Consider the following 12,425-nt stretch of genomic DNA (forward strand, 5'->3'; position numbering starts at 1 on the left):
CACGAAAATGATCAGGGGGATGGAACACCTCTCCTATGAAGAAAGGCTGAGAGAGTTGGGGTTGTTCAGCCTGGAGAAGAGAAGGCTTTGGGGAGACCTTCTTGCAGCCTATCAGTACTTAAAGGGGGCTTATAAGAAAGGTGGGGACAGACCTTTTAGCAGGGCCTGTTGCGACAGGACAAGGAGGAATGGCTTTAAACTAAAGAGGGATAGATTTAGACTAGATAGAAGGAAGAAATTTTTTCTGCTGAGGGTGGTGAAACACTGGCATAGGTTGCCTAGAGAGGTGGTGGATGCCCCATCCCTGGAAACATTCAAGGTGGGGTTGGACGGGACTCTGAGCAACCTGATCTAGTTGCAGATGTCCCTGCCCATGGCAGGGGGGTTGGACTAGATGACCTTTAGAGGTCCCTTCCAACCCAAACTATTCTATGATTCTAATCTTATTTTCTTTGCAGGCTAGCAAACCTGAAAAAGTGTTGCCTGTCAGCTCCCTGAAGCTTTATCTTGGAGTGAAAAAGAAAATGAAGCCACCAACAAAGTAAGAATAGAAAAGAAAATAAGTTAAACACTGTGTGGCAGGATACTTGTAGTATTGTCAAAAAAGGGGAACATAAAACATTGTGGAACAAGGAAAAGTCAAGAAGCCAATTGAAGTATGCTGAATTAAATTACCCTCTATAATATTATTTGTTCTGTTTCTGTCTCTGTTTTTGTGTTCCCTGTTAACTCTTCTGTGCTAGGAAATTACTTTATTGATTGGCTTTTCTTAATCTTAAGTATATTATCTCTTGTGGATATGTTTGCTGTTAGCTCACTTAGTTTGGTATTATGTCTCCTGCATTTCATTGGTGGACACACCTTCTTTGCACCAAGAAAAGAGAGAAAAGAGAAAACCAACTAGCCATGGCCTTTCGTGACAGTTCCTGTTGTTCAGTAGAGGATTTTCCTTTCTCAGGATCCTTGTTATTTTGATGATGTTCTTCTAGCTGAAGACTACAGTGCCCTTTACAAACATCAGTGACTATGTCTCTGGAAAAGAGCAGTGAAAAATGACACCTGTTTTTCGCAGACATTTCCAGAATGCTGACACTGAGACAGTGTACATAGGATCCTACCCCAAGGGGATTCTAAGTTGTCTGTAGTCTTTAAACAGATCTGCTTGAACTTTTCCTTTACGGTTGGCACATCAAGACGTCTCAAAAAGGTCTGTAAATTTCAAAGCTTAGTTCTGTTAGAGAAAAAGGAGGCGTGGGGGTTTTTGTTGTTTTTTGTTGTTTTTTGTTTTTTGTTTTTTTTTTTTTAGTTAAGTGCAGAATGAGTAGGAGATTAGTCCAAAATAAGAATAAAAAGATTATGTAAATGAATCTTTGCAGGTAGGTTCTTTCCTTGAGGTTTATTTTCAGTCTACTTTTAACAGTAGACTCTGCCAAGTCTCTTCTGGATCTCCAGTAGTGTCTGTGTTTCTTTCACCTCAGAGGCTTCCCTGTGCACCTACTTCCTTTTTTTCAGTTACTTTTTAATCTCTGTAGACTCGTGTGATTCCTTCTGTTTATAGTGCAAGCATACGTCTCTTCCCTCTGTGACTTCCACACTGTAGTGGACTCTTCGCTGGGCACCATCTTAGCAGTTTTACTTCAGCAGCTTTCAGAAAGTACAGCCACGGCCAAAATGAGGCAAGTAGTTAGCCATCGTCTGCAGGGCTTGGCTATAACCCGTTGTCCAGAACAGAATGTTCATTACCTGTGAATCAACTGTGAGAAAATGAGCAATATCCATCATCAAACCCACAATTTGATTCTAGATTTGCAGTACACATTTAAACTTTGTAATTTTTTTTTCCCTACTTAAAAGCACTATATAAATGTAATGGATCTGTGCAATTTGAGGAATGTGTCCCTGTCTCGAGTTTCTGGAATTAATTTTTGAAAATTTTATTTGTTTCAGCTGGGGACTTGCAGTATTTTCTGAAAAGCACCAGTGGTAGGTAAACATGAAACACATGATTCGTTTAACTTCAATGTTTAATATTTGTCAAAATGTTCAATTTCAAAATAAGAATGTTTGAAAACTAATGGGCATTATTTTGCTTGCATGTTGACTTTTTGCTATATTTTTCTTAATTAACTAAACAGTCGTAATTCATATGTTTTGGTAATCTTTTGTAGTTAGGTGTCTGTCTCCCTTCTGTGGCCATAAAGCAAATGAATTTCATAAATTTAGAATGATAGATTTTAAACCTATGCACATGCTTTAAATGAAGCACATGCATTGTCTTCAAAGTTAGGGTAAAGTGATAATTTGAAGTATTTATATTTCCCTATCTTTTTATGGGAGTGTTAATAATAAATATAGACAGCGTTCATAAATTAATGTAAGCACTGTTTGAAGTTGTTTAGAAGCCTATTCTTTAATATGTTTAACTGCAGCAGGAGTTTTTGTTGTTTTTCTTGTTAATGATATATTGTGTTCTAGGTATATATGTTGTGATGGACAAGATGCGCTGATGGAGTGGATGATCAGCATTTTTACTGCACAGGTACTAACCTGATCAAAGAAATGTAACTTTTACTGCTGTTACAAAAATCCTATTACTCATATGTATGTTATGGATACGTTATAGATGAAGTTGCAATGCCATTAAAGTTTCTGGAATACTCAATGTAATAAAACTGCAAAAAGATGGTCTTAGTCTATGAAGACTATTATTTATAATGTCATTTTCATATGAAAGCTGAGTGCTTTGAGATTAAGGGAGAAAAACATTACATTCTGGCGTCATTTTTTTTTTCCTGCTGTGTTGTAGAGAAGCTGGTTAAAGAAAGACATTCATTTCCTTTGCAGTAACGAATCTCTTCTGGGTGAAATTCTAGCTATTGACCTAAAGGGTGTGTCTGTGTGCCACAATGCCCAAGTGCTATTTCTCTGCTCACTAATTTGGATGCTGCATGCAAAGTAGTCATGAAAGAAGGGAGCCCCGTTTAAAAACGTAGTGGTGTGAACTAGCTCTGTTGAAGAGCCGTGCCAATACAGCTGTATTTCTCTGGTATCCAGGTTAGCTTAGTGTTGTGGTTTAACCTGGCAGGCAGCTAAACACCATGCAGCCGTTCACTCACTCCCCCCCCACAGTGGGGTGGGGGAGAGAATCGGAAGAGAAAAAAAAGTAAAATTTGTGGGTTGAGATAAAGACAGTTTAACAGGACAGAAAAGGAAGGGAAAATAATAATAATGATAAAAGAATATACAAAATAAGTGATGCACAGTGCAATTGCTCACCACCTACTGACCAATGCCCAGCCAGTTCCTGAGCAGCGGTCACTGCCCCCTGGCCAACTCCCCCCAGTTTATATACTGAGCATGACGTCATATGGTATGGAATGTCCCTTTGGCCAGTTTGGGTCAGCTGTCCTGGCTGTGCCCCCTCCCAGCTTCTCGCTGGCAGGGCATGAGAAGCTGAAAACTCCTTGACTAGTGTAAGTACTACTTAGCAACAGCTAAAACGTCGGTGTGTTATCAACATTATTCTCATACTAAACCCAAAACACAGCACTGTACCAGCTACTAGGAAGAAAATTAACTCTATCCCAGCTGAAACCAGGACACTTAGTTAACACTGACAATTCATTGTGTTGGATAGGCGTAATCCCAAATTAAGTAATCTTCTGCTTGCTGCTAGATTGTGAGTAAGGAGGGTGTACGTTTGAGTGCCATATAACACATCCTTGCAAATGGAGTTTAGTATTTATATAGGAGGAAGTGGGAGTAAGAGAGATGGGAAGAATTCAACCTGACAGGAGACTGGAACGTAGTTTAAGGTTTTAAAAGGATTTTGTATTTGTGTCAGAGTTTCTTGTCTTTCCTGTGACGTTCAAGGAACTTTGGGGAATATCACTGTGAATAAACATCACTAGATTTATGATTACCTGTGAGCTTTACGTGTTACATAAAGTGGACTAGGCACAAGACTGTCGCAATATGTACTTCTTAGAGGCTTTCTAAAACAGAATCTGACCTGCATAGATAGTAGTGCTATAAGTACAATGCATGCCTTGTAAGTAAGACTTCCAAATTTTTGTCTTATTCAGCTCCCTTAACTGAAGTAACTATTGTAGTTTCTATGGAAACAGCCACGGGTCCTGATATACATCTCATGGGCATAACATGCATGGTGTCACAACAAATAGGCTCAGAGGTTATTGATATAGGCTACTTAGGAATAACTCATACAAGCTTGGTAACTGTTGAAGTCCTTTTGACATAAAATCACAAGAAGGGCAGTCTATTAGGATTCTGATCAGGTAGCGTGGTATGTAGAACGTTCCTCTGACAATATAGATAAAAAACTGAGAAACACTGATCGATGTTCAGGATATTTTTTATAACAAAAAACATTAAATCATTTAATGTGCATTTTTTTTCTTTTTAATTGCTATGAATTAATACTATTGTTTTTTTAAAACCTCATTCCAGTGAATGAACAGTACAATGAATTGGTGGTACTAATGAGCTACATTGGGAGGGTTTTTTGGTGGTCGTGTTGGGGTTTTTGTTTTTTTTTGGGGGGGGAAGTTATCAGTATTCTGGACATCAGTAAAGTTGTCAGTCTTTGAATTACATGAGAAATTAAGTGCTAACAATGCAGACTTGCTGTATTGTTCTTATTACAGTCTACTGCTTCAAATATAATTTACAGTGAAAATCTCCTTGAGAATGCAATGGCTCATGTTACTAAAGCTTACTGTACAATCTCCAAATGTTTTGTATCATGCAGCAGCAGACAATTGTTATCATATTATCCTATTTCTAAACTAGAAAACTGTAAATGTCAACTGAGGTTATTTCTAGTTAGAATTTTCAAATTGAGGCCATCTTTACGGAAGATAGCTTGTCTTTTACCGTAGCTGTTACCACAGTACTTGAACACCTTTATGTTAGAGAGACTACAGGCAGCACATTTTATTTGTCAGTGGAATAGCTTACATTACAAATTGAAAAATGCTGTAAAGTAGGTTTTGAAGTGTTAAGACAGTGACATTTAAAGCTCCAGTGCAATTAGGAGGGAGATAAATCTATGTTACTGTGCTCCTCAGTGCTTGAGCAGAATAAGACTTTATTGGTAATTAATATCAGTAAGATAGTAGTACTACTGTTATCTCCCCACCCCCCCTCCCCCCCCGGTTTTCTGATATGTTTATTCCTGTAGTAGAAATAGTGCAGAGAATATAAATAGCAAAGTGTAGGTACCACTGTAATCTAGTAACAAGAGTACTTTTGATACAGAAAGTCAAGTTAGCCCAGAGGTTATTAATTTTGTACTTCAAGCTGGTAAATACTAAGAGGGTCTGAAGGAGGGCCATTGTTTCTTTCAGTTCTATGCAAAATAATCCTGAAAAGTATGGCTGAAACTTGATTCTTGAATTCTATAATAGTTTTGTACAAAATCACTTAATAGCATACATAACATACAGTTGAAAGTAATTGATATGAAGATGGACACAATAATACTCTTCCCGTTCCATTGCCTTTGATCAACTAGAGAGAGGCACATTATATTACCATGAGGTGCAGTTGAGCAGATAGGTCAAAACTATGAATAAATACATTTATTATGTGGCCCAATATGTTGCTAGCATTTCTGATGTACTTTCCTAGAGTTCTGTTTTAAGAAATGTTACAGGCACAAAAGGGAAATCAGGCTGCTTAACTGACAGGGATAGTTTCCTTAAGCTTGCTGAGAATTAAGGGAGGCGGTTTCCGTCAGAAGCTGACTTAAAGTTTCTCAGTCACTTTCTGAATTGTATCTGTTTCTTGTATCTTGGTCCACAATAAACTGATTTTGGTTGGCAAGACCTGCTCTTTCAGATAATACCTTCTCAATTTTCAATTGGACGAAAATGTTCTTAACGTTCACTGGGGAGAACTCTTATAACAGTCTTTTACATTACCCTGGTCAGCACCACATGTGAGAATTTTTTACTCCATAAAGATGTGAATCTATAAAATACTTTTTCTAAATTTGGAATTGGGGTTTCTGATTTCTAGACTGCTATTCTAAGTCAATAACCACTGATTCTGATGGCTTTTTAATAGTAGCGCTGTTTTTACTTGCAGACCATCTGCAAGTATGATCACAGCTCCACAACTGGATTTTTGTATACAGTTTTGAAGAGACTTCTTACTTCATGGATTTGGAAGGTTGAATGCCATTAAAACAAATAAAGGACACTCAAGATCCTGACACCTGTGAAAAGAAATCTGTTACAGATTTGGACAGTGTCACAGAATTATTTAGGTTGGAAGGGACCTCTGGGGATCATCTAGTCAAATCCATCTGTTCAAAGCAGGGTCAGCTAGAGCAGATTGCTCAGGGCTGTGTCCAGTCAGGCTTGAATAACTGGAGACTCCGCAACCTCTCTGGGCAATTTGTTCCAGTGTTTAACCACTCTCACAGTAAAAAACGGTTGTGTTTTTCTTATGTTCAGACAGAATTTCTTGTTTCCTATTTATTATAACTGATGCTTTGGATTAGTATTATGCCAATATTTACACAAAGTATTCTCAGCTTTCATGAAGGTTCCTCTGCAGTTCTGGCTTGCCATTTTCCTTTGGTGTTGTGCTGATTTAGCTTCATGCACTCATCTCCAAGCTTTAGAAACTATTCTTCTGTAGGCGTTCTACATCCTCTTTGATTCACAGAATCTGACGTTGAAGTTTTTTCAGAAAAATATTATTACACTACCTTGTCCTCAGACCTATCTTTTTGGTTACCATTAACATCACCAGAGGACTCTATGAGCTTCAAGCACATGTGCTCAAATTTCTACATGTGAAATTCTACATGATCTGCTAACAAAAGTTCATTATAGACCTCTTACAGGAAGAGGTTTTAAGATTTTATTTGAAATACTGTTATTTTTTGTTTTTCTTCCCTTCTCTTTCCAGTCATATTTTTCACTCAGAACGAAGCTGCACACATTGGAGTTCTTCCCAAAACTGACCTGTTTCAGTAGAGCTAAAGCAAAGACTATTATTGAAGCCAGATCTGTTTGTTTATAGATTGTGTTTTTGGAGCATTCAGAATGTCAAGCCATTTCCTTTTGGATAACACATGTTGTTATTGTAGGTTAAGCAATGATTTTCTCCTCAATTATTAATATAAATTTTGAAACACTTGTTTGCAAATTGGGGTCATTTTATTTTATTTCAGAAACTTTTGTTGGGACTCCTGAAAGCGTGCTTATGTGGAATTTTGAAATTGTGAATCAAGTCAATGTGTGTGTCTTGGTGTCTTGTTTGATGATATTTTCTATTCTTAGAAGATAATTGTATTGATACGTAATATGGAGGGAAGATGTTTGATAAATAAAAATTATGTAGAGACACTTTGGTTCTGTTCACTCAATATTGTGCAGCACTTACAAAATATTAATGTACTTTTAGGCACCATAGTGTTTTCCCCCTTCTCCCACAAGCAGAGGGCATGGTGTTGTGCAGTAGATAGCTGTTTCCAAGAGAGTTTTACATACAAGAGAATGTTGTGTATTTATGAAATTGCACACCAAAAAAAGGATTATTTTGTTCTTCAGCATGCAGATATATGGCCACCTGCTGGAAAAGCAAGAAAACAGTCTATAACTAAAAGTCCAAAGATTGGAGGCTTACCACTAATTCCCATTCAACAGGAGAAGAACACTTGTAAAATCAGAGGGAGTACAGAAGTAAGTGGGGTTTAAACTTGGTGTAGAACTTCTAACCACAATGCTGTACTTCTAAATAGTCCAGTAATAATGAACTCTCTAGAGCTGGATAAATATAAAATGTAGATGCTCTTATTAGCAATGTCCTTTTCATTGTTTTGTCATTAAAGGAACAGTTAGGACAATTTAATTTAAAAAAACATTGTGACCTAAACTTGTGTCACCTCTTTGGCTGTTCAGTAAATCAACAGTGGATTTTTATTTGTGTTTGGGGGTTTTTTTGAGCAATGATTGTTCATTAAAAGTAAATAGGACTTTTACCTGGAAACATAATGCACATTATTACAGTGCACTTTATTACAGTTTTATTTTAATAAGTTCCTTGAAAAGTGTCCTGCATGCGTATTCTACCATATCTTTTCTTCTGTCTAAAATAACTGCACTGTTTTAGTTATCTGCTCTGTGAATGTAATGGAAAAGCTCAGATGGAACTAACTGTGATACATTTAAGTTGTAGTATTATTAGTCTCAAAGATGAACAAGAAGGTTTAGGTACAACTCTTTGCAGAGCTGTGTCACTACCTTACGTGCACTAGTGATATGTCTCAACCTTATCATATTAGCTTGAGATGGATTTCTGGTATCCACATAGAGATACTGATGCCTGTGGGGAGGACTTATTTGCCTTACTTCCAGCTGAGAGGAAGCAGCGGTAGTGGAGGCACTGTTCTGCTTGGTGCAAATAGTGGTAACTAATCTGAATGCAGCAGAGAATAAGTGTGGAAACAAAACAGCTTGGTCCTTTGACTGTACGCAGTATTGTTTTTTGCATGTTTTAGAACATTTTGAAGGGATGTAGATAATACATTATGTGTTATCACCACTTACAGAGACAGTGGTTTGGGCACAGATTGGTGAAGCTGACTCAGTTCCATAGCAAACCAAAAGCAAAGGTAGAAGTAGTGCATTATGTAAAAGGCAACTCCATCTTTCTTTTGTTACGCTCTCTTCAGGCATTTCTGCTCTGCCTTACCAAATGGGTATAATACAGTGTGACTGCAATTATGGTTTTCCTATTTTGTTTAATTTGTCCTTTCATTTTAACCTGCTCTCAGAAAGTATTTTTGCAATTCTTTAAGTTCCTTCTAATGTTTGCGTTTTTAAACTTTTTTTATGAAAGTAAATCATAGGTCTTGTAATTCAAAAAACTTCATAACCCTTAGGTACGTCTCTTACTTGTCCTTTATGCAGGTACGGTTGAGATCTCTAATAAGTTCTTTGAGCTGGCTACAAATTCAGACATTCTAGGATAAAGGTTTTATTGGATTTTGAGCTTCATGATTTAAAATCCTTAACACCTTCTAGTACTAGAATTATTTTTTTATTATTTTTGTTGATAATGTGCTTCATTAGGAAGGACACTAATGTTTTGTACACTGCAACTTAGAGGAAGTCTGCATTTAAACATAAAAGTAGAAGATCACAGTCTTCATTATTTATGCCATGACTAGATCTAGAGAAGTTTTATGCAAAGGACATTTGCATACTTTAGGAAGATTACCACAAAATTATATAGTGGAAAATAAAAACTAACACTTTTTTTACATGGAAAGCCCAAACTGGAATGAACAATAAAATAGTGGTGGAAAGTAAGTGTATGATATGGTTTATTAAGGAGAAATATTATACAGCAGTGTAGTCAGTAAAGCAGTAGATACCCATTTGGAGACCATGCCTTCAGTCTTTCCATGGATTTGTAGTACTTCTCCAACAAGCAAAAATATCTCAATTTTAAAGCACTAGAGAGTAATAACATGAGCAAACGTTTTCTGAAAGATGCTGGTTTATGAAAAATGGAGGTCTGTTTACAGATCAACGCGTAAACTTGTAGTAGAAATGTGATCAAAGTTATCTTCATATAGGCAGGAAAAGAGACTGAAAGTTTTCTGAACAGTGAAAAAAGTGACATCTTTGTGATGTGAAGATAAGTGGGGAAAAAATAAAAAACAAAACCTCAAAGATACCCAGAAACCAACAAGTTTAATATTAATGTTCTGTGCTAAAAAGTCTATACTGAATGTCTTCTTTTTTCCCATTATTGGAAGTAATTTTATTGTGTGATAACAAGATAAATACATAATACAGAAAGTTTGACAACACTATATAACTAAGAATCCTTCTAATAACAAATAGAATCAGATTTCCATTATTTCTGCACCAATTGTTGTATACATGGATAGTGCATTTAAAATATGTGTATTTCTCATATAGAATAATTTAACTGAAATAGAAATACATTGCAGTAGTCTGTAATTTTATTTCAAAATACGGGAAGATTGAGGAATGAGGATAAACTTTCTCTTTCTTTCAAGCCACAGTCAAATACCATACTGACTTGTAATAGGTTATACCTGTGTAGTGTTTTGAAAGGAACAGTATGACACAGGGATAATGGAGGATGCAAATAGATAGAGTTGCTCCATATTTTTTTGCTGGTGATATGCAGGAAAAGGAAAAATGTAGTTAGATGTACGTATTATTATCAATTTATTCACCGATTACTTTATTAAGGGGCTGAAATTCTAACTGCTGCTTCTAACATGAAATTGTTACTTTTTATGTTAGAGGTTATGGGGGGGAAAAGTATGGAGTCCAGCAGTGTAACTTATCGCATGTGACTAACAGTGGGCAGTGGACCAAATACTAAGAAATAATATTATTAAGAAATTGGATGTGGCAGTTTTGTTCATACATCATTTTGATACGATGTTTATAAGGGAAACTGTTTATAACTGTAACTGTTAGTGCTTTAATTTGAACAACAGAATTTGGCTCCATCAATTGAATATTGTTACAACGCAAATGTCTGGAAATTAGGATTCCTGTATATACTGAATCTACTTTAAATGTTCAAAATGTTGAGTAGTAGTCTGTGTTGAGGGGCTACATGCCAGTATACAAGACTGTTTCAGAGAAGTAGGCAACCTTTAAATTAGGGTGCTGTATTTGATCTGTTCCTACTTTCATTATATAAAGGGCTCCTGCTATACCCAGTTTAGCAGGAGAACTATACTGATTTCGGAAGTGTAGTCAGTATTTTTATTCTCCAAAGATGCAAAATTGAAACATGATGTAAAAAATTCTGTAAATAGAAGATTGTTGTTCCTGATTGAATTTTACGACTAATTCATACCTTAGTTTGCTGAGTAACAGTGAATAGCTTGGAGTGTGTTACTGTGTTTTCTGAAAGGTACTGCATGACAATTTACATTTCACATATTGCATGTATATTATCACAGATAGTCCTTTAATTATTATTTTATTAATTGAACATGAACCACTGGTGATAATCTCACTGTTTTCTTGTTCATGCAAGGACATTCTTTTAAATGGAAAATTATAGCTTTTTCAAATATTTGGCAGAACAGCACTCCCCATATTCATGAGTCATTGGGACAGTTCCTCAGTTGCCTTGAACTTTTTTTCACTGAATATAGCTGAACGTGTTAAATATTAGGATGCTTCTTGCTGGCTTAGGTGATAGCAGGAGATTCTAAACTGATAGGAGTTGTTACTGATGGCAGTAGAATTTAAAAGAGTCTTCAGGCAAGCTAAAATCTGCTCCATAGCACACATCAGTGGTAACCCGTGTAGCAGTATGAACTCTTGCATGCATTGTTGTTCTGGGACGGATTTTTTTATTTTTTTTATTTTTTTTTTTTGTGCATTGTTGTTCTGGGACGGATTTTTTTTTTTTTTTTTATTTTTTTTTTTTTTAAATATCATGGCCACTGGTGCTTCATTATTCATGGATAGTCTTCATTCTTGGTGAATGCAAATAGAAATATCAGCCTCCTTAATGCTAAAAGTAATATCAATAAAATAACTCCTTTATCTGCTCTTTTAAAAATTGTGATTTATATAATCTAAATGTTTGTTTCTTTTATTATTGAACAGATGCTAGCTCAGGTGAAATTTCAAGACTGCACAAATTTAGACTTTGTTTTATAGCTTAGATCTCTTAAATGTAAACGCATTTAATATTTACTATTTTTCTTCTGACACAGCAACTAATTTGCTGCATCAACACTCATTTATACGTTTGCTGTTCTTATGAAGAAAGAGATGTCACTTTAAAACATATGAGGCAAATAAGAATGGTAAAGGAATTTATTGTATTCTGTCTGCTCAGTTGGTGTGGCACTAGGCAGATCATTCCTTTTGTGGAAGAGCCTTACAGTTCTCAAAGAAAATGATGTCTTGGAATTCTTCTTTCATGTGTGACATCTTTGTTGACTACTAGAATGTACTCAAAGCTGAGGGAGACTTTGATTCTTTTTGTCTTTCCTGTGTGGCGTTTGTTCAGTTTGGCTGGATTTTTATGGAATTATTGATCCATAGCATATGAGCAAGTTCTCATGGAATCTTGATACCTCATATGTTAAAGCAAACATGAAAAAATATTCAAACACTAGAGAAGAGCTAGTTTAGATACATTTACATGAGTGTTCTAGTTAGTATCAGGAGTGCACTTCAGGAGCAAATCTTCCAGTTGTTCCCAGTTACTGTGTTTTGCTTCGTATTGTGGAGTGGTTCTGGACCATGTGAACTTGGATTGCTTTCAGATGAAACTGAAGTTGAAGAGGTTCTGCAGGAGCATATCTAATGCACTGCAGCCAAAAATAGGCCTTCTGCCAGTAGGAGAAAGCTAAAGCTAGTCTGAAGTAA

At 36.2% G+C, this 12,425-nt stretch overlaps 1 protein-coding gene across 1 annotated transcript in view; it reads left to right on the forward strand.

Moving 5' to 3' along the window:
* The window catches only part of ARAP2 (ArfGAP with RhoGAP domain, ankyrin repeat and PH domain 2), a 130,051-nt gene that overhangs the window by 116,461 nt on the left and 1,165 nt on the right, over positions 1–12,425 (forward strand). Inside the window, exons 28-31 of the mRNA XM_009275152.1 lie at positions 459–541; positions 1,948–1,983; positions 2,476–2,539; positions 7,587–7,718. Coding sequence (XP_009273427.1) covers positions 459–541; positions 1,948–1,983; positions 2,476–2,539; positions 7,587–7,718 — 315 coding nt within the window. The remainder of the gene's footprint in view (positions 1–458; positions 542–1,947; positions 1,984–2,475; positions 2,540–7,586; positions 7,719–12,425) is intronic.

This window comes from Aptenodytes forsteri, unplaced genomic scaffold, assembly GCF_000699145.1.
Source record: "Aptenodytes forsteri isolate BGI_AS27 unplaced genomic scaffold, ASM69914v1 Scaffold305, whole genome shotgun sequence".
NCBI lineage: Eukaryota > Metazoa > Chordata > Aves > Sphenisciformes > Spheniscidae > Aptenodytes > Aptenodytes forsteri.